The 26,826-nt window shown below is 44.1% G+C and overlaps 1 protein-coding gene across 1 annotated transcript; it reads left to right on the top strand.

The window, feature by feature from the left end:
* The first annotated feature begins 380 nt into the window (after nt 1–380).
* LOC147460222 (BTB/POZ domain-containing protein At5g48800-like) lies at nt 381–4,038 on the top strand. The gene is made up of 4 exons (XM_086511309.1): nt 381–1,439; nt 1,533–1,599; nt 1,771–2,949; nt 3,077–4,038. Exons 1-4 carry the CDS (start codon nt 1,393–1,395, stop codon nt 3,752–3,754), a joined length of 1,971 nt encoding a protein of 656 aa, XP_086367435.1. The 5' UTR covers nt 381–1,392; the 3' UTR covers nt 3,755–4,038.
* The last annotated feature ends 22,788 nt before the right edge of the window (nt 4,039–26,826 follow it).

The raw sequence follows: 26,826 nt of genomic DNA on the forward strand, positions 1-26,826 counted from the left end.
CTTTCAACCCCCCCAAGCGCCAGGCGGGACAGGGCTCTAAGGTGTGTGAGTTGTAATTTCAGGTCTCTCATCAATGATCAGGGAAAAGAAAAAGGTAGTAGCGAATAAAAGAGCGTAGTTAAGCATTTGGCGGGAGCCAATTGCCGAAATGAGTCGGTGCCGCCAAAATAGAGATGAAAATTTTGAGCGAGCGGTGTGTTCGCGTGTGTGTGGGAGTTTAGGATTTGAGCTTTGCACGACTGTGTTCAAGTCAAGAAGCTCGTTCCATTTTAAGCAGTTGACGCACTCAAAATAAAATCCTCCTTTTCAGTTTTTGATGGCAAACTGTTGAGAAATGTGGGTCGTGTTTTGGCAAGTGGGCTGCTAGGCTAGATGTGTGGATGTGGCTCCAAAAGGGAGATATTGCCGCCAAACTGACAGCTGATTCGGGGGCCTCTCTCTCTCTCCCACACTTCATGTGTGTTGAAGATCTTCGCTTTTGGGATGTTTTGTCTCCTTGTTTAATTCGCTTCATCAAGCGCAGACCAGGCTCAGAGTCGAGACAAAGGCACAACACCTTGGAGTCTTGGACCTTGCAACTTGCTGCTGCAATGCGCACACACGCAGCAACTCTCTCTTGAGCCTTCACAAGCTCACATGCCCACCCACAATGTATGGCACATCACTATGACCACTCTCTCTCTCTCTCTCTCTCTCTCTCTCTCTCTCTCCGTGGAGTGCCCAAACCCAATTAGCATACACAGTATAAAACATACTTAAGTCTGATCATTCTCACCCCCCTTAAAATTTGATTTCTCTATAGAACTCTGTGTATGTAGGGTAACACTGCAATGACAATGTGTGTGTTCTAGTAGGAACTAGGAAGAAGAGGCAGCTCAGGCTGACAGGCAGGGGAAATGTCAGCTTTTAGGAAGCCCACCACTGACAATCTCTGGCTTCTACCATGAGAGACAGCCACTTTCTGGCAAAAATGCCTTTCCTGCTGCTCTCTCATTCAGTCGCCTGGCACGCACACACCTCTCTCTCTCTCTCTCTTCATGACATAAAAGCCAGCACACACTCAAAAGCAGACTATACATCAGCAGCTCTCATCATCATGCAGCTCTAATCGACTTCTTCTCTCATTTCAATTTTACACACAGAAAGTGATAGATATTCTTTGGCTTCGGAGTCCAGACTCCAGACAAGCCATTTCCGTTTCCATAGCCAAATGTCTGTGTTCTGCTACTTGGACCAAATGAACATCAAATGCAGGGTTTTTGCTGACAAGCACCACCGCCCGTAGGCCGCCAACATACGCCGGCCTGGTGCCCTCGTCTGGTTGTGCTTTCCTACTACATTCTCATTATTACCTGGCTCTGCATTCCTATCGCTCTTCGACAGACAACCTCGATGACAGCCAGCCAGATCACGCCGATTGGCCGCCATCCCAACAGTTGGTTTGTACCACTCTTCTCAGCTTAATCAACTGTGCGTGCTCTCTAATTTTGAACTAATATAACAAGTGGCTCTCTTTCCTCATCTACATGCAGGGCTATTCCTGATGTCCCAAGCGATATCGTCGTCGAAGTTGACGGAGTAACATACGCCTTACACAAGGTACACCTAAAACTTTAGCACATGGTCACTCCCTCTAATTGAAAGCATGGATTCTTGAAGCTCTCCATTAAACCATTTTTCCTTGTTGCTATTGGTTTAATGTTTCTAATCAAGCTCAAATTTCTTGCGTCTACCGCTAATGTCTGTCCATCCCTGCCATTGTGATGGCAGTTTCCCTTGGTATCGAGATGTGGGCTTTTGAGAATGCTGGTTGTGGATGACAAAGAGGAGACTTCGAGAGTGGAGCTCGAGGGAGTGCCGGGAGGCGCTGAGGGTTTCGAACTTGCCGCCAAATTCTGTTATGGAGTTTGTCTTGAGATCTCAAAGTACAACATTGCTCTTCTCCGATGTGTTGCAGAGTTTCTCGACATGTCAGAAGAGCATGGGGAGGACAACCTTGTGTCTCAAACTGAGGCGTACCTTGAGAGGCTAGGCAAGCAGACGCTAAAAGACATCGTGGCCACTCTTACGACGTGCGAGAAGCTTCTTCCAATGGCTGAGGAGCTCAAGATTGTAAGTAGGTGTGTTGATTGGGCAGCTGTGAAGGCTGTGCAAGGAAAGGACTCGAATCATCAGAGCTTGGTTACATTTCATGAGTATCAACACGACTCAAGCAAGGTCCATATAGATTGGTGGGTTGAAGATTTGTCGGTCCTCCGTATTGATTTTTATCAGAGAGTCCTGGCAGCGATGAGAGCAAGAGGGTTGAGGACAGAGGGAATAGGCGGAGCCCTCGTGTACTATGCGCACCAGTCTCTGAAGGGCTTGACGAAGAAGAATTTGGGCTTGTGGGATCCTACTATAGAGAACACAATGAAGGTGCATGATGCAACAACGGCCATGGAGCATGAGCAAAGGATACTTGTAGAGACCATAGTGAGCCTCCTTCCAAGGGAGAAGCAGGTGGTTTCCGTCAATTTTCTCATTGGACTGTTGCGGACGGCTTGCATTTTGGAGACAACTTTGGCTTGTAGGCTGGACTTAGAGAGGAGGATTAGCATACAGCTGCATAGGGCGAATTTAGATGACCTTCTCATCCCTTCATTAGGGTCATGTGAAGGGGAGACGCTTTTCAACGTCGACATTGTGCATAGGCTGTTTGTCAGCTTCTTTGAGCAGAAAGATGAGGAGGAGTTGCAGTTAGGGCTTTACGAAGGGAATGAGGGTTTCAACTCTCCTTCTCAACATCCCATGCTGAAGGTTGGAAAGCTACTGGATGCATACCTTACCGAGGTTGCCTCTGATGCAAATTTAAGTTTATCCAAGTTCATGGATTTGGCAGAGCTGCTACCAGACTATGCGAGACCTGTCGAAGACGGTCTGTATAAAGCGATTGACATTTTTCTGAAGGTATCCATCTCTCATAGGCTCTCATAAAATTGCATGTGCTTAAAAGGAACTTGCATGTTGAGGTAGAAGTAGTGGCCTGTATAGAATCCAAGGACCTTATGCACTTGTGCAATGCTTTCTTTACCAGGCACATTCAAGCTTGACTGACGTCGACCGAAAGAAGCTATGCCGGCTACTGGATTTTCAGAAGCTGTCACAAGAGGCCTGCACGCATGCAGCACAAAATGAGAGGCTCCCTGTGCAAGCGGTAGTTCAAGTTCTCTTTCTTGAACAGCTGAGGATCAGAAATGTGATGGCAGGGGCAGCGTACCATCAATTCGCAGATATGCCTGACTTCTACATCATCAACAGTAGTACCAACAACAACCACAGCCTCAATTCAAATGCAAATCAAAACAGCGGCGGGCAATATAGCGACGGCGCCAGGCTTAATGGAGCCACTGTGCCAGCGTCGAAGGACCACTATGCATCAGTGCGAAGAGAGAACAGAGAGCTGAAGCTGGAAGTGGCAAGGATGAAGATGAGGCTGAGTGATCTGGAGAAGGAGCATCAAAGCATGAAGCAGGAGATGGAGAGGAGCCATACTTCAAACACAAATCAACACCAGCATGGGTTTTTGCATGCTGTGTCCAAGTCTATAAGTAAGCTTAACCCTTTCCATCATCATCAGCACAAACTGAGTGATGAGCACCTTGTCCATCATCAGCACAAGTCCATATCTCAGCCGGAGCCTCACAAGAGAGCTCACTCTGTGTCTAGTTCCTCTAGCAAAGCATCCAAAAGGGATAGGCTCTCTGTATCCTAACATCTTCAATTTTGGGGCAGGTGTAGTTTTTGAGGCCCTGCAAGTGTCCGGCCTTTTTAACATTTCCACATCTGTACCACACATTCAAAGCCTAATCTGAATTTAGTAGATTGATCCACTAGAGGTACTTTGCCATGGCTATATATATATTCTCTTGGCTTAGGTTACAAGGTAACCGATTCCCTACATGTATTTTTCATGCCAGGAGGGTCAAAGCCCCCGGCTTGCACTGTAAATTTTCCCGGTTGAAAATGAAACATCTGGTCACAATTTTACAAACTCAGTGTCCCATTTAGATTTTTGTGTGAATCCAAAAAGAATAGCATAGCTCCCTATGATGAATAATCTGTGCTTTCAAAATGCCTAGTGCACATGTGGAGGTATAATTACTTGATGAAATACCCCAAAGGTATGTTTTGTGTGACCTCTTGCTTTGATTTAGTACTGTGGCTTTGGTGTTGATGTTGTCTCGTGGGGTGGGGTCATTAGTGGTGATGAAGCATTTCATCACTAATCCCCTTCCCTACTTCTTTCTTTTGTCATTTGCTATCAACTTGGTCTTCTTCTTCTTGGCCTTCTGTCTTCTTCTTCTTCTTCTGCATACGGCCTTTGGAGACTCCTAGAACAACTGGCAACAATTGGTGGCCATTGAACTCCGCAGTTGAAGTAAGATTGTTGAGTAGGGCTACTACATGGAATGTTTTTCTTATTTTGGATTGAGCTAGTGTTGAAAAGTGGCATAAGCTATTTGCGTGTGATGATTTGTAGATAGTTTGCCTCTGCATGGAAATTACATGCAGGCAAAAGACAAGGATTAAGAAGAACTATGTAGACTATGCATGAGTGACTGCATGTATTCGCTTGTATTAGTCAAACTCGAAAAGTGAGAGTTTGCATAATTTAACAAGCTTTTCTATGAAATTAAGAGCTTAGCAGATTTTTTAAAAAAACCAAGTAAGCATTTGCATTAATGAGAGAGACAAAATGTTACAAGTGTTCACCCAAGTAAGGGGTAAATCGGGAGTATACAACGGAATTTGTGGAGTAGTACCCTTGATACACAGGGAAGGGGTAAAAGACGGGCCTTTTGCCAAAATGATAACAAAAAGGATTACAAAAAAAGGGCCATAATTTCTTCTGTGGGGACACGGAGCAGTCTTTAGAGCCAGTCGATCTCGTCCTGCAGCCTGTTGGCGAAGTTCACTGCTTCTTCATATTTAATTGCCAACTCCGCCACTTCATCCCTCATTTCTTGCACCGCATTGTGAATGGTATCCAGTGAATTGTTGTCAGCCAGCATGCTCTGCAGGTTGCCGGCACTCCTTATATACAAATCAAGGGTGTCTCTCAGGACGGCCACCTGTTGTCGGTAAATCCTCATTTGCTTGAGCTTTAGGTTGGCGTCCTGCACAGAGCACTCAGCAAACAAATATTTCACACTGGGAGCTTGAAAGTTAGGAACAAAGATGAAAGAGTTCCTAAGTTCCCAAATTATCCGCAAAATTTCGGCTCTAAATCTATTCCAGAAATCAGACAGCAAGCCCACTAAGTCTCCTATAAACAATTGTTTCCAATCCATTTGGTAACCTGGGGTGTTGACTAGAGGGGCTAGAATGTGGAGGTTGGTCTTGCAGTTGAGAAAGAGATGGGGGATATCTTCCACCGTCCGTTTGCACCGACTACATTTACCATCTCCCTGGTTTGCTTTTTGACTTTTGGCCCCAGTCCACAGGGCTTTGTGGAGGATGATCCATAGTAGGACAGCCTGTTTGGGTTGAATACTTTTATTCCAAATCGAATGGAACTTGAAGATCCATTGATTTCTATCGAGATACAGTCCCCACCTTCTGTTGAGGGTGACGTGGAGGGGAGGGACCGGCTCATAAATGAAATCTGGAGGGTTCTTAAGAGCACTCCCTCCATTCCATCTAATGCATTTAGCTGATGGGGTGACATCGGCTTCAAAAATCCATTGGAAACTTCTCGGGAACTGCTGGTTTCTAGCTTCGAGTAATTAGATTTCCCAAGGTTGGAGAAGGCCTGTCGAGATAAGTTGTTCGTTGGTGAGCCAGGAGTGATTGGATTTGCACCACAGATCCTCCCATTCTTTAAAGCCTTTGAGGTGAATTCTCCTAGCCGTTCTCGCCTGTTGGTTAGTGATTTGGGGGATAGGGTCCCTGGTCCACCAAATTGATTCCTCCTTTCTGATGCTCTGATCCTTTATGTGCTCCTGGCTGAAGCCCAACCTGGGCCTCCCTCTCTCCCAAGCTTGCCACACTGAGATGAGGAGAGTAGACCCGATGGGGGTAATTTCTTGGGTTCCAAAGAACACTGTGATCCACGGGAGCTGGCTCCAGAGTCTTTGCCCTTTGATGTGGAACTGCTTGAGGTGTCTGAACAGAAGGCAGGCCCATTCGGCTTCTGGTTGTTCCAAAGCTCTGATCACAGTTTTGATAGCTAGCTTGTCAGCCTAGGCACAGATGTTTCTGACTCCCAATCCTCCCAGTTTCTTGGGCAAAATGCATATATCCCACTTGACTTTTGCTCCCGCCTTTTTGAAGGGGTCCCTTGCCCACAAGAAATTCATGCATATCTTGCTGATTTCCTTTAGATGGGAATCAAGGGGTCTCCAACAACTGAGGAAGTAGAGAAGGTAGGCTGTAATGAAGTTGTTGATAACCAACACTCTTCCAGCTAGGTTGCTTTGAAAGCCCTTCCACCTGTTCAGTTTCCCTCTGAACTTTTCAAGTACCCAGTCCCATCTTTATTTCATAGAGACCCCAAATCCAAAGGGGATGCCCAGGAGCCTGAAGATTTTCCCTTCTTGGATGATTTTACAACCCTGTTCAGCCATCCAGTTAGGGATGGGGGAGATAAAGGCTCTGACTCCAGTTTTAGAATGGTTTACTTTGGAGCCAGAAGCAAGGCAAAAGATGGAGATGGCTCTCTAGAAGTTCTTGAGAGACAAGTCCTCATTTTTTACCAATCCGTTAGTGTCATCTGCAAATTGAGACAGGCATTGCTGTTTTCCAGAATTAGGGAGGGTGACCCCCTCGATAAAATTTTCAGTCATCTAGCCCTTGACTAGACAGTTCAAACCATCCCCTGCAACAACAAAAAGGAGTGGAGCCAGGGGGTATCCTTGTCTGACCGACCTGTTGAGGCTAAAGGCTTCAGAAAGAAGTCCATTGATGGCCACCTTGGCATGGGCATTATCGAACAGAGTTCTGACAAAGCTCACTAGGTTGTCCCCGAATCCCATGTAGCTCAAGCTATCTAGGATGAAAGACCACTCCAGTCTGTCATACGCCTTGTCATAGTCGACTTTGATAAAGACAAAGTCCTGGTTGGATTCTTCTGCATGTTCGACTCCTTCCCACATCAAGATGATTGCCTCTAAAATCCTCCTCCCTTTTATAAACCCCTTTTGTTCTTCATTAATCCACTTGGAGAGGTGAGTGGTTAATCTGTTGGCAATGGCTTTGGTGAATATTTTGTACACCGTTGTCAGCATGGTCAGAGGTCTCCAATTGTTGAGTTCCTCCTTAGGACCTCTTTTGTGGAGCAACTTGATCACACCTGTGTTTATGAGGTTGGGCAGGGCTTGGAACTTCACCGACTCTTCCCACACTCTGAGGAGAAATGGTGTGAGGATCTTTTGGAAGCATTGAAAGAACTCAGCAGGTAGTCCATCAAGACCAGGGGTCTTGTTAGGTTTTAGCCCTTCTATAGCCATGTTGAGGTCAGCTAAGCTCAATGGGCAGTCAATAAGTGCTTGGTCTTCCTGCGGGATGACCTTTTTTCTGAACTTCTAGATGGTCTCTCTGCTCGTGGTGACTTCTTCGGTGAGAACTTCCTTTGGACTAAACAACTTCTCGAAATGGAGCCTAACAAAGTCCAAGTTCTACGATTCATTGATGGCTTTCCCCTGTTCGGTGATGAGCATGGGAATAGTATCTCTCGTGCTCTTTTTCTTGAGGCTTCTGAACATTTCTTTGGAGGGTCTATCAGCTTTACCTGCCCACCATTCCTTGAAGAAGAGCTTGGTATGTTGCAGGGCCTTGTCCTCCTCTTCTCTTAGCTAGCTTCTGAGGGAGGAGATTCTTGTTAGGAAATAAGACGTAGCTAAATAGATAATTGAGTAGATTACTTAATGGAGAGAGACAGATTTATATACACGAGATTATAGAGTAGAGAGAGAGAGAGTACACACGATATACGTGGTTCACCCAATGTGGGCTACGTCCACGAGAAAGCAGCCACTTAATGGCTTTAGTACTTCAAAACAAGAAGTCGTTTACAAAGGGATTATACCCTTAATGGAGCTCCCGCCTTGCTTCACTCTCACCACCTCACACTCACCTTGTTACATCAACTTCACACTATGAAATGTGTGTAGAAATGGCCTCCTTTTATAGGCCAAAAGGGCTGCCCTCTCTTATGAGAGACAGCCATGTGTAGCCGCCCTTGTGCGAATAAGTCCAAATCGGACCCTCCAATCCGCCCATGTGTGGCCGCCCTTGAGAAGACAAGTCCGCTTTTGAATTCGGCCACCGGCCACCGGCCATTGACTTCCGACCACCGGCCACCGGCCATTGACTTCCGACCACCGGCCATCGGCCATTGACTACCGGCCACCGGCCAACCGACCGGTTGTTTTCCGACCACTTTCCGGCCGCCGTCCGGCCATAATATTCCGGCGAAAAAAAGCCTCGGGGGCCTCCGCCCCCGAGGCCTTTAAAGTTGCCCCTGATTCTTGTCCGTGAAAATTTTGGTTTCCGGTGAGTGATTTTCCTTCACGCACGATGGCTTCTCCTCATAATGGGGGCCTTACAAATGTGCGCTTTTACCACAGAAAATTACAAGGGTAAATCAGGCTCCATACTTAACAATCTCCCACTTGGAGACTGATCTCCAAACCAAATCTGTGATTGCTTTCCATTCTAGCTTCTTATCCTTGAATGCCGATTGAAGATGAGCAAAAGCTCAACTTCTCCTTGTTGACCACCTTTGTAAACATGTCTGCAGGATTTTCACTTGTATGCACCTTTCCTAGCTTTAGTTGTCCCTCTTTCAAAAGAGTGCGTATGAAGTGATATCTCACCTCAATGTGCTTTGTCCTTGAATGAAAGGCTGAGTTCTTCGCAAGATGGATAGCGCTTTGGCTATCACTGTACAAGACACAATTGTCTTGTTTGAATCCAAGCTCTTCTAAGAATCTGTGAAGCCACATAATTTCTTTGCTTGCCTCCATCATTGCTACATACTCTGCTTCCGTGGTAGAAAGTGAAACCACTTTCTGCAGCTTTGAAGCCCAGCTTAGTGCTGTGCCTCCAACCGTGAACACATAGCCAGTAGTGCTCCTTCGAGTATCTTTGTCACCTGCCATATCTGCATCAGCATACCCTTCTAGAAAAATATCAGTTCCTCCAAAATACAAAGCATTTGTTGTTGTCCCTTTTAGATACCTAAGTATCCACTTCACAGCTTGCCAATGCTCTTTACCTGGGTTGTCCATGAACCTACTCACAACTCCCACTGCATGTGCAATGTCTGGCCTTGTCCATATCATAGCATACATTAGAGAACCTACCGCTGCAGCATATGGAACTTTAGACATATAGGCTATCTCCTCTTGTGTCTTTGGACACATATCCTTCGTTAGTTTAAAATGACCAGCCAAAGGTGTAGAAACTGGTTTTGCATTTTGCATTGCAAACCTTTCTAGTACCTTCTTGATGTAATCTTCTTGAGATAGCTTTATTGTCTTCTTCGTCCTGTCCCTTGATATTTTCATACCAAGTATCCTCTTTGCAGCACCTAAATCTTTCATTGAAAAAGATTTGAACAGCTCCTCTTTTAGGTCTTTGATGTCCTGCATGTTAGCACTTGCAATCAACATGTCATCAACATACAACATTAGGATGATGAATTTCCCATCTCCCAAATTCTTCGTGTAGACGCAGTGATCCGAGTTGCATCTTGTGAATCCATGATCCAACATCCATCGATCAAACTTCAAGTACCATTGTCTTGATGCTTGCTTTAAACCATACAAGCTCTTCTTTAATCTGCAAACCATTTTCTCCTTACCTTTTACTTCATACCCCTTTGGTTGAAGCATGTAGATTTCCTCCTCTAAGTCACCGTGAGGGAATGCCGTATTTACATCCATTTGCTCGAGATTTAGATCATGAGCAGCCACAAGGCTTAAGACAAGCTTAATTGAGTTCATTTTTACAACAGGAGAAAATATTTCATTGAAGTCAATACCTTTCTTTTGAGAAAAACCTTTTACCACAAGCCTAGACTTGTACCTTTTCTTCCCACCTTCTTCTTCCTTTAGCTTGTACACCCATTTGTTTTGAAGTGCCCGCTTACCTGTAGGCAACTCAACCAACTCCCATGTTTGGTTGCGATGTAGTGAGTCCATCTCCACTTGCATGCTCTTCGTCCATTCTTCTTTGGATTCATGTTGCATAGCTTCTTCATATGATTCCGGCTCTCCAGAATCTGAGATCAAGAGATGGTTGAAGGAAGGAACAAACCTTTCTGGAGGTCTACTTGCTCTTGTAGATCTTCGGGGAATAGGTTGAGGCTCCTCATTTGGTTGACGTTGTTGCACATTGTCACCGTTTGCAGTCCTTGAGTCTTCACCGTCCTGAAGCTCCATGTACTCATCACCTGTTTCTTTTGTTTGTTTTCTTTCCAAGTAATCTTTGTACATATTTTGTTCGTTAAAAATTACATCCCTACTCCTTAAGATTTTACCATCTTCAGGATTCCATAGGCGATACCCAAACTCTCCTTCTCCATAGCCAATGAAGAAACACTTTTTGGACTTTGCATCTAGCTTTGATCTTAGGCTTCTATCTATGTGCATGAAAGCCTCACACCCAAACACTTTGAGAAATGCATAATTCACCGGTTTACCTGTCCATGCCTCTTCTGGAACTCCCCCATCCAATGCCGTTGAGGGTGACCGATTGATTAAGTACACAGACGTACTTACAGCTTCCGCCCAAAGCTCAAGCGGTAGGCCTGCATGTAGCCGCATGCTTCGTGCTCGTTCCATGATTGTCCTGTTCATCCTTTCCGAAATCCCATTTTGTTGAGGTGTCCTTGGGGTTGTCCTTTGCCTCCGAATGCCATTGCTAGCACAAAATCTTTCAAAAGCTTGGCTGCAATATTCGCCTCCATTGTCGGATCTGAGGCATTTAACCTTGGTACCTGTTTCATTCTCCACAAAGGCTTTCCACCTTTGAAATATGGAAAATACATCGGATTTATTCTTCATGACATAAACCCATGTTTTTCTAGTCGCATCGTCTATGAATGTTACATAGTACAATGAGCCACCAAGTGATGGTGTACTTGCAGGACCCCAAACATCAGAATGAACCAACTCAAGTTTTTTATTTTTTCTTTCATTTCCTGATTTTTGAAATTTTACCCTCTTTTGTTTACCATAAACACAATCTTCACAGAACTCTAAGTCCACTTCTTTCAAACCTGGTAGAAGCTTCTTTGTTTGAAGGATTTGCATTCCTTTGGCACTCATATGCCCAAGTCGGTAGTGCCACACTGCACTGTCAACTTCTGTAGTTGCTGCACAAGCTGAAGGTTGCGTGCTAACAGTACACAAGTAAAGTGTACCGACTTTTTCACCCTTGGCAACCACCAAAGATCCCTTTGAGATCTTCCACCGTTTGTTTCCGAATGCAATGTTGTGACCTTCATCGTCCAATTGTCCTGTAGAGACCAAATTTTTGCGAAGAGAAGGAACATGCCTAACATCTTTAAGCTTCCATTCATTTCCGTTAGCAGTTTTGATAGAAACTGTACCTTTGCCGACAATCTCACAAGCTTCATCATCTCCCAAGTATACATACCCAAAATTACCTTTGGTGTAGTCTTGGAAATGTTGCTTGTGTGGTGTCGCATGGAATGTAGCCCCGGAATCTACTATCCAGGAATTAGACACATTGTCTAATGAGAGAATTAGAGCATCTTGCTCTACTTTACCTGCCACATTGGCCTCCGATGTTGGCTTGTTGTCTTGAGACTGTGTCTCCTTCTTCTTCTTGGACCAGCAATCCTTCTTGACGTGGCCTTTCTTGCCGCAGTTCCAACATTCAAGAACTGACTTTGTGCGTGACTTGCTCCGCCTTGAGCGATCACGACCCTTTTGGTTTTTGAACCTCTCCTTAAGCCTTCCTCTTGTTTCCACTGATAGTGCAGCACTTGATGATTCTCCTGTGCTTCTCCTTCGCATTTCCTCGCTTAGGAGAATACCCACAACATCATCAAACTTAAGAATATTTGTGCCAGAGATAGAATTACTTACAGCCATCACAAGGCTGTCCCAACTATCCGGTAGAGATGATAGTATAAGGAGAGCTCGCACTTCGTCATCGAAATTGATTTTTACTGATCGAAGTTGACTTATGTTTGTATTAAAGTCATTTAGGTGTTCTGCAACTGAACCATTCTCTGCCATCTTTAGATTGAACAAGTGCTTCATAAGAAATACCTTATTGGATGCCGATGGTTTCTCGTAGAAGTCGTTAAGTGACTTCATCAAGTCCTCCGTGGTCTTCATCTCCGAAACATTGAAGGCCACCGTTGACGCCAAGCTTAACCGGATTGTTCCCAGTGCCTTTCGATCAAGGACAATCCATGCTTCATCTGCCATTGTTGCGGGCTTCTTCGCAAGACCGCCTAGTGGCAAATAGAGGTCCTTATGGTAGAGATAGTCTTCAATCTGCATCTTCCAATGTTGGTAGTTTTTGCCGTTGAACTTCTCAATCTTGAACTTCCCTTCCTCCGCCATAACTCCCACTCAATTCAAGGAATCCTTTCCTTGAGATAATTTAGCTACGAGCAAACCTTGCTCTGATACCAGTTGTTAGGAAATAAGACGTAGCTAAATAGATAATTGAGTAGATTACTTAATGGAGAGAGACAGATTTATATACACGAGATTATAGAGTAGAGAGAGAGAGAGTACACACGATATACGTGGTTCACCCAATGTGGGCTACGTCCACGGGAAAGCAGCCACTTAATGGCTTTAGTACTTCAAAACAAGAAGTAGTTTACAAAGGGATTATACCCTTAATGGAGCTCCCGCCTTGCTTCACTCTCACCACCTCACACTCACCTTGTTACATCAACTTCACACTATGAAATGTGTGTAGAAATGGCCTCCTTTTATAGGCCAAAAGGGCTGCCCTCTCTTATGAGAGACAGCCATGTGTAGCCGCCCTTGTGCGAATAAGTCCAAATCGGACCCTCCAATCTGCCCATGTGTGGCCGCCCTTGAGAAGACAAGTCCGCTTTTGAATTCGGCCACCGGCCACCAGCCATTGACTTCCGACCACCGGCCACCGGCCATTGACTTCCGACCACCGGCCATCGGCCATTGACTACCGGCCACCGGCCAACCGACTGGTTGTTTTCCGACCACTTTCCGGCCGCCGTCCGGCCATAATATTCCGGTGAAAAAAAGCCTCGGGGGCCTCCGCCCCGAGGCCTTTAAAGTTGCCCCTGATTCTTGTCCGTGAAAATTTTGGTTTCCGGTGAGTGATTTTCCTTCATGCACGATGGCTTCTCCTCATAATGGGGGCCTTACAAATGTGCGCTTTTACCACAGAAAATTACAAGGGTAAATCAGGCTCCATACTTAACAATTCTGCTTTGAATGAGAACAGTCACCGGTTGAGAGTTCTCCAACTGTCCCAGTTCTGCATACATTTCCTCTGTCCTTACGCTCCTAGTTTGAGTGAATTCTTTTCTGGTGGCAATCAGAAAATGCTGAGTATCTTTTACAGCCTTGTTCCAGTTCTTAGCCGGGGCGTCTTTGCTGGCGAAAGCCCTGGACCAAATTTCAGACATTTTAGCCTGAACCTTAGAAAGAGCAAACAGGTGGGGATCCGTGTGGAACCAGTTGTTCCTAATTTTGGAAGACTTGTCATCACAAGTGATCACTAGCGGATAGTGGTCAGAAGCACATGTGGTGAATTTGGGTTTAGACTTGACTCTGTTGAATAGGTTGGCAGTTGTGAGGGAGAAGTAGCACCTGTCCAATCTAGCCTTCCTAGCCAGATCCCCCTTGCTGTAGTTCTTCCAGGTGAAGCAACCCTCTGTGCCAGAGTCCCAAAGGTCATGCATCACTTTGCAGGTTTCCCATTTGGCTTTCTCAATACCTTGGAGGGTTTGCCCTTCTTGAGAAATCTATCCTCCCTGGACTCAACCATGTTGAAGTCCCCAAGGAGAATAATCGGCCCTTGAATGGCAGATAATTCCTCCCAAATCTGCTCCATGTTAGCTGCAGTTCCTTCAGCATAGACAGAGACCAGTTCACAGTTGAAAGGGGATGGAAGAAAGACAGAGCACCAATGCTGATGGCTTCTGTGGGAGGAAATCCCATAAGCTAGTTGCTTCTTAATTCCAATGGCAGTTCCTCCAGACCCCCTGGTGTGGGAGGACGAGAACCACCTCAACTCGGGGTGAACTTCCTTAAGCCTTCTGAGGAGATCATCCCCTTCAACTTTAATTTCCTGTAGAGCGTAGATGTCCCATTTCTGTTCTTTGAGCCAATTGTTGATCTTCCTTGTCTTGTCGGGGTCGGTGATCCCCTTAACCTTCCAGGAGATGAGCTTCATCTATTGGTCTTTTTTTCCCCCTTGTTTTACAGGACCCTAGTAGGAGTCCTTGCTACTGAATCATGGGTTCTTTTGTTGAGCTTCTGGGTTTCCATAGGCACTGTGGGGGGATCAACTTCCTGCCAAGAGATCTTGCGTGGCTTGGTTAAGATCGAGCACTTTGTTTCTTACTTCTATCTGCATGTGACTATCATCCTCTCGGGCGCCCTCGGCATTCTCCTTTGGTGTGGTCCCTATTTCCTCCATCTCGGTGTCCGACTCCGATTCGGGGATGTCGGATTCAATCCAGTCTGGAATATCCGCTAGCAAACTTATTTTGATTCCTTGGTCTATTCGTGCCTCCTCTGGAGTCCCTAGTGGCCTTGCTAGGGGGGGGGAGCGGGAGGATCCGGGGAAACTTCGGGTTTCTGAGTGGGGTTCTGCTTGGACCCCTCCTTGTTAGAAGAGGGAGAATGACTGGGGGATGACTTCGGAGGAGCTTTAGCAGGGCAGTTTCTGACGAAGTGCCCTGTTCCCCCACAACTAAAGCATGCATTTGGAAGGTACTTGTACACAATGGGTTGATCCAAACAGTCGCCTTCATCCATGGATATGGTCATAGAATCGGGTAGAGGCTTAGAAAGGTCCATTTCTATGAGCATCTGGGGATGCCAAGAAGGGTTGAAATCCCTTTGGGGCTTCCCCCCAGCACTTTACCTAGCCTCCCCCCGATTTGCCTGAGGTGGTGCTGAAAGTGGAGTGGTAGATTGGGTAACTCTACCCACACGGGGTAGTTCTCGAGGGAAGATTTGTCCGGGTTGAAGCTGCGTGACCACTTGAACAGGCAGATAGGCGATGATCTGAGCACCCAATGCCCCGAACTCAGGATTTCGAATGCCATCTCTGGGGTTTTGAACATGAAAAGGTAATGGTTTTTGGGTAGAGCTTGTATGCTTTCAACCTCACACCCCCTGTTACCCCATTGGTTTCTGACCCACGCTCTCAGAATTTCAACAGGTGGACGTGGCCCCGCCACCAAGCCGATGAAGCGCCCTATTTTCCAGGTCTTTTTCTACCTTTCTTACTTGCGTAGCGGGCAGGATAACCAGAGGCTTACCTCTAGAATCAGCTCCTTCATCGTCAACAGCCATTCCCTCGCTGTGTCGGTGGTGAATACCCAGGGTACCATCTGGGGAGGGCCAATGGGGGACCTCAAGAGCAGGGCTCGAACTCGGGCTTGCTGTCTCTGTGGGAGGACCCTTTGAGGAGACATTCCCGTTCTTCCAAGCCTCCTGAACCTGCTCGGCGAGGCCTTGGGGGAGATTTTGAAATAGCTGTTGAGTGAACAGGATTGATGGGCACTCTTGGAAAGCAGGGCCAATGTACTGGCTTAGCAAGGATCTGTGCGGCAGCGGGTTAGAAGATCGCCAGAGTTCTCATGATGAGGGGAGGGTACCACCCCCCCGCTGTTAGAGGGGGTGATGGGAAGGAGGGACATGACAGGCTTAGGTCGCCATAGCTTTTTCGGCACTAGGCAGACGTCTCTCCCAAGAGTCTAGCTTTCCAAGTTTGCTTAGCAGATTTTGCTCTTTATTATACAACGGAGGCCATTGCATCTATTGCATCTACCATTCATAAATCATACATTAGATCATATTTCTCGCGAGTAGTAGGAGCTACCCAATTGGAGAAAAGCGAAAAAGGATGCCAATCTACTGAAGATGCGGTGCCACAGTAGGAAAGGGAAGTGGAAGGCGAAAACAGGAGATGCAGTAGATGCCGAGGGGGGAGGCGCTCTGGCTAGGAGGGGGCTTGCGAAGACGCCGTGGAGCTGGATACGGAGAGAAGCGTGGTGGCGAGCAGAGGAGACGGGACGTGCAGGCAGAGGCATAAATTGCATGTTTATATATATATATATATATAGATATATATATAATATCGATGCTATTGGTGGAGTGGTTATGGGAGGTCCTGTGAAAGTTATGCACGTCGAGATAAGCTACCGTTTCCTTTTGTGAGGGTGATGAGTATAATATGATGAATTATGCATCGTCGAGATAGGGGTTCGAATCGCCGTTTCCTTTTGTGAGGGTGATGAGTATAATATGGTGAATCCTTCATAGGACAATGAGAATCTGACAAAATCTCTGGATGTATTGAATAAACTAGGTATGTGCCTACGATTTTCAAAAAAGAAAGCAGGAGACGAATCACTTTAGATACGATGAGTAAGGGCCATATTGAAAGTCCAAATTTGTCAGAGCAATCACGCGAAGCAGGGGGGAGGATGGTAGCATTTACAATTTACAATCGCGCGAAGCAAGGGGAATAGTGCATAGCAGCAAACTAACGGCAAGAGGGCGGCATCGACAACAACAAGCTGTGGGAGTTTTTTTTTAAATTATACAGAGGTCTCATACAGTCAAAGAAACGAACATGGTGTGTTGGTTAGCTCGATTACTTTGATTTGCGCAAGGTTGAGTTCAAATCTAGCTGGAGATCTTTTGTTGCACGCGCCTGTCTGAGAACAAAACGAATCTGGGAAGATTCTGTGCAAATTTATAATGTTACTCCTATTCTTTTAACATACCCCCAAATTTGAAAGCAACCATCCTCATAGCGGGCATTCAGGCATTCAGTAGTACATTAAACGTAAAACTAAATTTATAATGTAATTCCTATTCTTTTAACATACCCCCAAATTTGAAAGCAACTATCCTTAATTGTTGCAATGTTGCTCGTTTTCGAGCCTAAAAGACATGTGGCACTACAATTATATTGGTAGGCATGGGGGGGGGGGGGGGGGGGTAATTGAATCAAGAGCGGGGAAGTCCACTAACGAAGACCGAGGAGATCGCAACCGCATGCATCAAATTGAAAACTAAACCTGGACACCCCCTAAACCTCGACAACCTGGGGAATGCATGTTAACTTACAATATAAGGTCGTAAAAACGCTTGTGCATACATGATGCGCACACGGGTGAGGTGGTTAGCTTATGTGACCCTAAACCTGGACTACAAGGTCACATGTTCAAATCTCGACGATGCACCTCATTTTGCCCGCTAGCCAAGTTTATTGCGCCTCGTTTTATGGATGGCCGTGTTTAGTGCACCTCGAGATCTTGCCCCCCAACTCCAAACATCGATCCCATTACGCCCCCTCACATTAAATATGGGTGTTACTTAGTGCCAAGGTTTTGCCCTTGAAAGAATAAGGAACATGGCTATTATCAAATGCGTAGCTACACCACTTATTCTCTTTTTAGGCTTTCATTATGCTAATTCTTTGTAAGAGATCCGTTTTATTAGAGATGTCCTTCCTATCATCAACGGCAATTATGTTACCCCATATTGGTAAAAGTTTGTAGAGCAAGCCTAGGGATGTTGTTAATAGGCAAGAGCTACATCTTTTATCCTCACCTCAAGTCCCAACTATGTAGACTTCTTGTAAAAATGCCCATATGTAAGAAGTGAGTGTCCACAGTAGTGTTAACCCTAAAGGAGGATTATGTGCAAGTACAAATGCTACTTTCACAAAAGAATTAGGGGTTCTTCTTGTCATATCATAGTGCTAATTTTGAAGCAAGAGGTGGAGTTCCTATCCTTGTTCTCTATTCCCAAGAGCTATGTACTCTCTCCTTTTTAACCTTTCTATAGTTGATGAAGACTTTCTTACTAATCTATTTTCTTCTTGCAAGGATGATTAGTGAATGCTCTATGTGTGTGGGCTTAATTTTCTCTTGATTACTTCCCTTGAGTTTGCATGCAAGCTCCTCCTTGCTAGGTTGTTCAAAACCTTCACGTTGCTTCCTATAAACATTCTCTTCTAGATCCCCATGAAGAAAAGTTGTCTTCACATACATTTGGACAAGTTCCATGTCCTTAATGGCTACTAGGCCTAGCACTATATGCAGTGTGTAATTATCTTGACAATGGGCGATAAGATTTCATCAAAATTAACTCCCTTTTTCTGCTTGAATCTCTTAACAACCAATCAAGCCTTGTACTTAGGCTATGGATCATCATATGTAAATTTTTTCTGGTAAACCCATTTGCAAGGTAAGGCTTGCTTTCATTCTGGAAATTCAACTAAGCTCCATATCTCATACTGACAATCAAGTTGTACTCAGATTGCATGCCCTACTCCCATTTGACCTTGTCACCCATTTGCATGGCTTCTTTGTAACAAGATCACTTACTGCAGTCAGTCAACATGACATAGTCCAACCTTGGTTGAAACTGCTCAAGTGGATATGAGGATCTAGTGGATTGTCTCAAAGCCTGACTACTGCTCTTTGCCTTGTCAATTGGAGTGCCACTAGTGGAAGGTACATTACTAGGCTTCTAAGTTTTCATAGATTTTGTGGGAATGTACTCAAATGTGACATTTATTGTCATAATATCTATCTATCCCAAATGATTTTCTTATATTGAACTGATCATTTAATGTGGGAAAATGAATGGGAACAAGAGTTAGAATATAGATATGTGCTTTTAGACCTATCTCAACACAGAATCAAAGGGAGAGAAGGCTAAATCTCATGAAGGGCCCAAAAAGGGACTTAATGCGCATTTAGGAATTTTGGGAAAAATACGCAAAAATGGGATAATTCTTCTTTCCTTCATTTCTAATAGAAACTAAACTCCGGTGGAGGATGCACAACATTCTCATCTACAATTCTGAAATGAATGCTAGCAGGAATGGGATTTTCTTCTCCATCTTGCAAACAGTTGTCATGTATTCACATATCTGTACAAACTACTAAACAATTGATGTTTAGTAAGTTTTTCCTTGAAGCTCAATACTTGTGGCAAATGTTACATGTAGGTTGTGCTTACAAGAAGGTGTAAAAGGTGTATGATCATGAGAGATATGCTTGATACTGATACTCTAAGAGTGGTGCAGATCCTTTCCTTGAAAAGTATTGTGAGATTTTGAAAGTATGCTTTCAAAAGACAAGGATCATGTCAAAAGACTTTGTGGGGTTAGAACTCTTGTGCATGCCATCTATAGCTTGTGCCTATTGTAGTTGTGGAAGCAAGCATAAAGGGTGATAATAAATTAGAAGGGACAATGGTTAGTCTCAATGATAGATACATATCTTCACCAATGATCAACAACTCCATGACAAGAGATGTTGAGACTCGAAGTTTAGATCAAGGCTCTTTGAAAATACATACAAACCAAATGGGTGGTCCAAATTGTGTTGGCATAACCATGGAAAAGAGGTTCCTCAATTATTGAAGAGATATTGCAAGGTGACTACCTTGGACTATGACATCTTTGTATCATTACAACCGAAACCACCTCAAATAAGTGTTGAGGCTCAAACTTGAGGGAGATCGTAAAGAATACTCTAAGGTAAGGGGGCTAGAAGAGTGACGGACCCCAATTATGAGCATATTATATGCAAGAGATGTTTCACTTTGGATCTTATAACATGCTCACTTTGTTAGCCTAGCGGATGATGCGGTCATTGCCTAAAGTCTTAGAAGAGGGCTTGAATCTGTGCTTCTACTAGTCCTCGCATGGCACATTACTTTTTGTGCATAGTTTTCCTTTCTGTCGTTGCCTATGAACAACAAATCCATGCATAACTTTTCTTGCATAATAATTTCAACAACAAGGCAAAGAAGAAGATGCTTGCAAAATAGCAGGGAGGCTCTGTTGTAACTTGAGCTAGGGCAGGTGGAGCCGGAGGATAACCATGGTGTGGTGCTGAGCAGCAGATGCGAGAGAGAGAGAGAGAGAGAGAGAGAGAGAGAGAGAGAGAGAGAGAGAGAGAGAGAGAGAGAGAGAGAGAGAGAGAGAGAGAGAGAGAGAGAGAGAGAGAGAGAGAGCAGACATTCGACACAATAAAAATAACGCTTCTTGTGTATTACTTGTAAAAACTAACCTTACATATAAAGGGTAGCCTTGCCATGCATAACTTGGAGTCCAAGTGAAGTCACCTGCATGCTTCATAAAGGGAATTTCCCATAGGCTAGACACTCAAGATAACTGACCGAGGGCTTGAACCCAACAATCCCCCCCTCAAGCCCAAACTGGACAGACCCTCTCATGAAATACCTCGAGTTTTTGGTGTACTCGTCAACCGTGAGTTTTAGGTTTTCTCACAACCAAGGATTTTTGGTTTATCCATAACCTGGTGCTAGGTGAGTAACCCCCCCTTGAATAGATAGGGTGTAGGTCAAAAAGTTAGCTACCAAAAATGGAGTTTTTGGTTCACTACCAAACCTTGGGTTTATGGTGTACCCAGTAACCTCATGAGAAGTGGGACAAAAATGGGACTTGAGAACAAAAACTGATAATTTGGGAGGTCTTACCATTTATGGATGGCAGTGTCTATATCCCGTACAAATTTTTTGATATGATGAAAGATGACAAGCATGACAATGACTGAAAACAAGGCTTTGACTGAAAAATGTATGTTTGTTTGAACAATAGACAAAAGCTGGCAAATCTATGACACTAAAGTGGTAAAATAATTTGTGAAAACTTGTAGTGCAATCTCGAAGGAGATCTTGATGTTCATCATCTGTTGAAGTACCTCTTGGTTCTCGAAGCAAACTGTTGGTTTATGGATGTTTTTCATCTTCTCCAAATCAACATGTAGTATTGGATCAATCTCCATCGAGCTATTCTCTGTCCGATCTAGTTCTCCAGTACCATATAGCTCTTGATAACCACCGTGGTTGACAAGGCCCAAAGCTTTGTTTAACTTCTCTGTTGTCACCAACAAAATCTCCAATAGCTGCATTTTTTTAATACGCAGGTAGCTTGCCTTCCACAATTTGGAAATTCGATATGCTAAGAGACTATGAGCATTGACGAGCATCCGGTTATTAATGCTGAGTGCCGTATTGCAAGGTCGAGGATGCTCGAGGTGGGAATAGTGCCTTGCTTGAAATAGTAATTGGGTGGACACTTTGTTTTCAGTGTGAAAATCACAATAAAACATTACCAAAAAAGAAGCACATTGTCTGTAGCAGCCGAAACAGACGATGGCGAGCAAGGCAGTTTTACTCATAGCGGGATGAGGAGGCCGAACCAGGGCTTGCTCATGTGTCGAGAAAGCCTTACAATAGCAGGGCGATCAGGTTGATGCCGTTTTTGATCGTTTTGGTGCAGTTTGACAGCTTGCTTTCCCTTTTGCAGGCAGTCGTTCCCGCGCGCCGACTTGAGCCGAGAAGCACTAGCTCTGATACCAGTTGTTGTAACTTGAGCTAGGGCGGGTGGAGCCGGAGGATAACCATGGTGTGGTGCTGAGCAGTAGATGAGAGAGAGTGTGTGTGTGTGTGTGTGTGTGTGTGAGAGAGAGAGAGAGAGAGAGAGAGAGAGAGAGAGAGAGAGAGAGAGAGAGAGAGAGAGAGAGAGAGAGAGAGAGAGAGAGAGAGAGAGAGAGAGAGCAGAGATTCGACACAGTAAAAATAACGCTTCTTGTGTATTACTTGTAAAAACTGACCTTACATATAAAGGGAAGCCTTGCCATGCATAACTTGGCGTCCAAGTGAAGTCACCTGCATGCTCCATAAAGGGAATTTCCCATAGGCTAGACACTCAAGATAACTGACCGAGGGCTTGAACCCAACAGGCTCGAGACAACAAAAAGCACTATGTTTTGGTGCAATACAAGTGGCCCTCTTACCTTATGTGCATCTTCAAATTCTAGATCGAGAACCTCAAGAGAAAGAGTGAAGCTTGAACTTGAGGTCGAATGAAAAGCAATGCTTCATGACCAAAAGACATTGGGCTTCTCTTCCAAAATCTAGTTAAAGGGTGTGTGTGCTCACCGGGCAAAAATTGAGGGGCGTGCACCGTGCACCATTATTTACTTCAAGATGAAGAATCATGTGAACCTCAGAAAGGAGATGCACTTTAATTTGAATTTGGAATTTTGCACGTTCGATTCATCAGATTTTGACGGTGACGTTCTCCCATGCCGTCTGCAGATATCATTCATTGCCGCACGTTAGGTGCTCCACTGCCAGCTGCAATGTTGAGCGTTAACATCAATGCCAGATAAAAATCAAGAAAGAACTTACAATTTTGTATGTACGTTTCCCGTAGCTCCAAGCTGAACGACCTTCTTGTTGCAGTTATGCAGCTTACACTATTTCTTGCGGATTCATGCTTGAACCCCTGACAGTGATGAGAGGATGGCTATTGGCATTGCAGGCTCGTTGAAAGGATTATGCAACACAAGGAGGCTCGTTGAAAGGATTATGCAGGCAAGGGTAGCGCAACCATGGGCAGTTTGACTATGGTGAAACAGGTTCTGTAGGATCAAGGCACCATGTGGCAGCACACAAGGGTAGTTGGGATGAGTGCATGGATGGATGAATGATGGAGACTTGTGCAAGAGGCGTGAGAAACAATGCTTGACTAGTGGCGTGAGCATCGAAGGGGAGACAAGTTCAAGATGATCAAGCTATGGCAGCAAAGCAGGTAGCAGGTTTAAAGGCAGAGCTGCTGTTGAATTTGTGCTACCAAAGCTTGTGAATGAAAGCAAGTGGTGCTCTTGGTGGCCTAGGTACTTTCGTGCCTATCGTTGTAGCCCTCACATTGGTGACGGGGATCGATTTGGGAACTACCCTCCTCTTCACGGGCATCTACAACATGGTGATGGGCCTGCTATTTGGCGTGCCCATGCAATAGGGTCAAAGCCCAGCATTAATAACACCTGAAATTGATGAGACGATAGCTACAGAGCGGTGGACAACGTACATAACTACAACACTTGATGGTGGTGAGACACTGAGATGGTAGCTACAAAGCGGTGGACAATAGTCCCAATCAAGTCTCCACATTAGCGTAGATATTAACTAATCATTTAGATCACTTTCAAGTGGTTGTAACTTCGTCAGTCTTGTCATTGGATTTCAGGCCAAGCCCACACCTTTGACCTCTATGGGTTAACAAAATTGAGAGTTCACATCATGATTGAGCCACATGGAATGCCATTCTCTCATCAACTGGCTAATGTACATTTAACTTTAGTCTAAGGCTTAAATCATGTGCACAATTTTATGCATGCCCGTGGTCGTGCCAATTGTGCCATGCAAACAAGCGCATAAGTAGTTTTGCTTAAGTGTGTGTAGTTTAAAAGGTTTGAAAAGTTTTAACTTTTTTCTGTTAGCCTTAGTTATATTTTTGAACTATGTGATGCGAGTGTCATTACACATTTTGTAGTTAACATGGTGCTACCGTATAGGCTCTAGCCTCATGCCCTTTATTGACTTACAGCAAGGTGGATGCTCACACCTTCATGTCCTCTTTTAACTTAGAGCAAGGTCATTGGAGGTTTACACCTTCATGTTCCTTACATGCCTAGAGCAAGGCGGAGGCTCAAACTTAAGTTTGAGCCTCACGCTCTTATTGACTTTGAACAAGATGGAGGCTCAAATTTAGACCTGCAAAAGGCAATGGCTCGAACTTAATTTTGAGCCTCATGTCCCTTACATACCTAGAGAACGAGGTTAAGTTTGAGCCTCATGCTTTTATTGACTTTGGACAAGATGGAGACTCGAATTTTTACTTACAAATTTGGAGCAAGGTAGTGGCTTGAACTTAAGTTCGAGCCTCATGTCCCTTACATAGTTGGAATAAGGCAATTTCTCAAGCTTCCTTCCCCTTACATAGCTAGAGCAGAAACAAGAGCTTAAGTTTGAGACTCATGTCTTTACCTATGGGTTTGGAACAAGAAAGAGGTTTGAATGCATCACTCTCCTTACATGCCTAGAGCATAGCCCCAAGTATTTGAACTTCAACCTTACTTTAGGTATTAAAGTGACATATAAGGCTTGAACTTAAGTTTGAGCCTCATGTCCTCTACGTACCTAGATGAAGCTGGAGGCTTAAACTTACCCCTTTAGTACCCATATGAAGGCTGATGATTTTTTATCATATCCCCCTTAACTACTTAGACCAAGGAAAAGGAGTTTCAACCTTATGATGCTTATGTACCTAGAATAAGGTGGATGCTTGAGTCATGCTCCTTACATACCTATAGCAAGGTGGAGGCTTAAATTTTGAGTGTGCCCATCATGTCCTACTAGTACCTTGAACATGGTGGTAGCTCTAGCCTCATGCCCCTTATGTACCCCCATTCAATACCTAGTGAGAGGTGGAAGCTTACACTAAGGGACATAGAATGGGGGCACGTAAGGAGCATGAGGCTCAAGCTCAATTCCTAGAAAGAGGTAGAAGCTTATAGTAAAATTGAACTTCTTGCCATTTTCTTATAAAAAATTGGATATATTGGTTTGAGCAACATGCCCCTTCTATACCCAAACATTCTTCATATCTATTAGTGAGCAACAACAACAAGTAAGGGTTGATCAACTTAAGTTAATTTGAGCCCCTTATTCATGTGCTAGTGCTTCATTTTTATATTGCACAAAGGGTCTACACAAACAAAAATAAGGCCAAACTTAACAAAAAATCCTATAGTTTTAAGTCTCATTTAAAAAATGGGACTTGAATAATTCCCAAAATTCGTAAATATGTCTTACTTGGTCTATCAAAGAGTAATGAGCAAGTAATGGAGCTTAAAAGACCTTAGGATTAGCTGCATTAAAGACCTCCAAAGGTTAGTGTTAAAAGTACTTAGACCTAGGACCTTTAGGCAAGCTAGACATTTGCTTGATGTGCTTGTCGTGCTTGATGACTAAGATGCTTGGCCTGCTTGATGTGATTTTCGTGCTTAATGACTAAGGTGCTTGAGGTTCTTGTCATGCTTCATGACTAAGGTTCTTGAGGTTCTTGAGATGCTTGATGTGCTTGATGACTAAGGTGCTTGAGGGGCTTGAAAGTCAACAAGGGCCTACAAAGGAGGGAGTGAGCCCAAGAAGTAGGAAATGAGAGAGAACACTCACCAACACACACTAAGAGCCACCCCTTCCACAAGAGGCATATAGGACACATGTCAAGCCCCTAGCAAGGTTGCCCTCATAATGTGCCTAAAGCCTATTGGTGGATGACCTTTAGAGAGGTCCAATGAGAATTTAGATTAATTAAATAATTATCCAAGCATTATTCAATCCCTCTCTCTCAAAGGGGAAAGGAGGACACTTGTCCAAATTCTACCTCTATTGCTAGTTATGACCAAGACCGTTGACTGGCTAAGCTTGGCAAGGGCCAATGAGGTGCAAGCATGAGCTAGAAGGAGGGGTCAACCAAGGTTTGTAGGGGTCTTTCCTTTTGCATTCTCTTCCACACACACATTCTATCATTGTTTTGAGCAAGAAATCCATCTCCTTCTCTAAGCTTGAGAATTAGAGTTCCTACACCAACACCTCTTGGCTATAGAATGCAAATCCAATCAAGAGTCAAGCTTCAATGGCATACTCATCTCCTTTACCATCCATATTACTATGCTAAGCTAAGCTTTAAGAGTAATCCATGGTGAGGAAAATGCTTCTCATCAGATACTTCTTCTTCTTGCTAGCTCTCTCCACCTTTGAAGGTGTTTGATGTCTTGGGATTGAGGCCGGGGACAAGTTAATGCTTTTGCAAATTAGTTACATGCATAATTTTGGTGCATGAAGTTTACCATCTTCATTGCATCAACAAGGTCTCAAGGAACACAAAGCATGTATTGTACCAAGTATCTCTTCATGGGAGAATCTATAATACAAAATCCTTTTGGAGGGGGGATCGGCTCCAAGTAAATTCAATCCTCAATTGTTGTCAATTTCTCTAATACCGTCTCTCTTTTACAAGTATTCTTTATGCCAAGCTAACTAGGTATAATCTTCATTTTGCTACCTTTAATCAAGTACTCTCCTTATGCTCTTTAAGAATTCTCTTAAGGAAATGCTCACTATTGCTACTTTAATTATGCTACAATCAATGTTATAGCTATATTCCGTTACATTTCTATACAAAACCTCTTTGATAGGTTTCTTGTGCATCTTTGACTCATTGAAGATAACACATAAACTCCAATTACTTTGCAAGATTTTGAGTGCCAAAGATGATATCCCAACTCTCCATTTGCACCATAACCAAGGAAAATGTACGTGTGACTTTGGTTCTAGATTTTTTCAAGCTCCTTGGGCACCTGTGCATATGCCTAGCATCCAAAGACACACAAATGATCATAATGTCTTTTTGGACCACATCTCCTCTGGAATATGATAATTCAATAGCGTACTAAGTGATCAATTGATAATATATACTACTGTCAGTACTACCTCTAATCAAAAGCCTTCATTCGGATTTGCCATAAAAAGAATGGTTGTGACTCATACGATTCATCCTTTCTACAACTCTATTCTGATTAGGTGTGTTAGGTGCAACAAGATGCCTCTGAATACCTATCTTGTTACAAAAATTCTCGAACTCTTTGGAGATGTATCCACCATTATCAATCTTTGTTATCACTGTTGCTACTTTTAAACATCACTCTCAAAAACCATT

Source organism: Adiantum capillus-veneris, chromosome 4 (genome assembly GCF_014529385.1).
Source record: "Adiantum capillus-veneris isolate H3 chromosome 4, ASM1452938v2, whole genome shotgun sequence".
NCBI lineage: Eukaryota > Viridiplantae > Streptophyta > Polypodiopsida > Polypodiales > Pteridaceae > Adiantum > Adiantum capillus-veneris.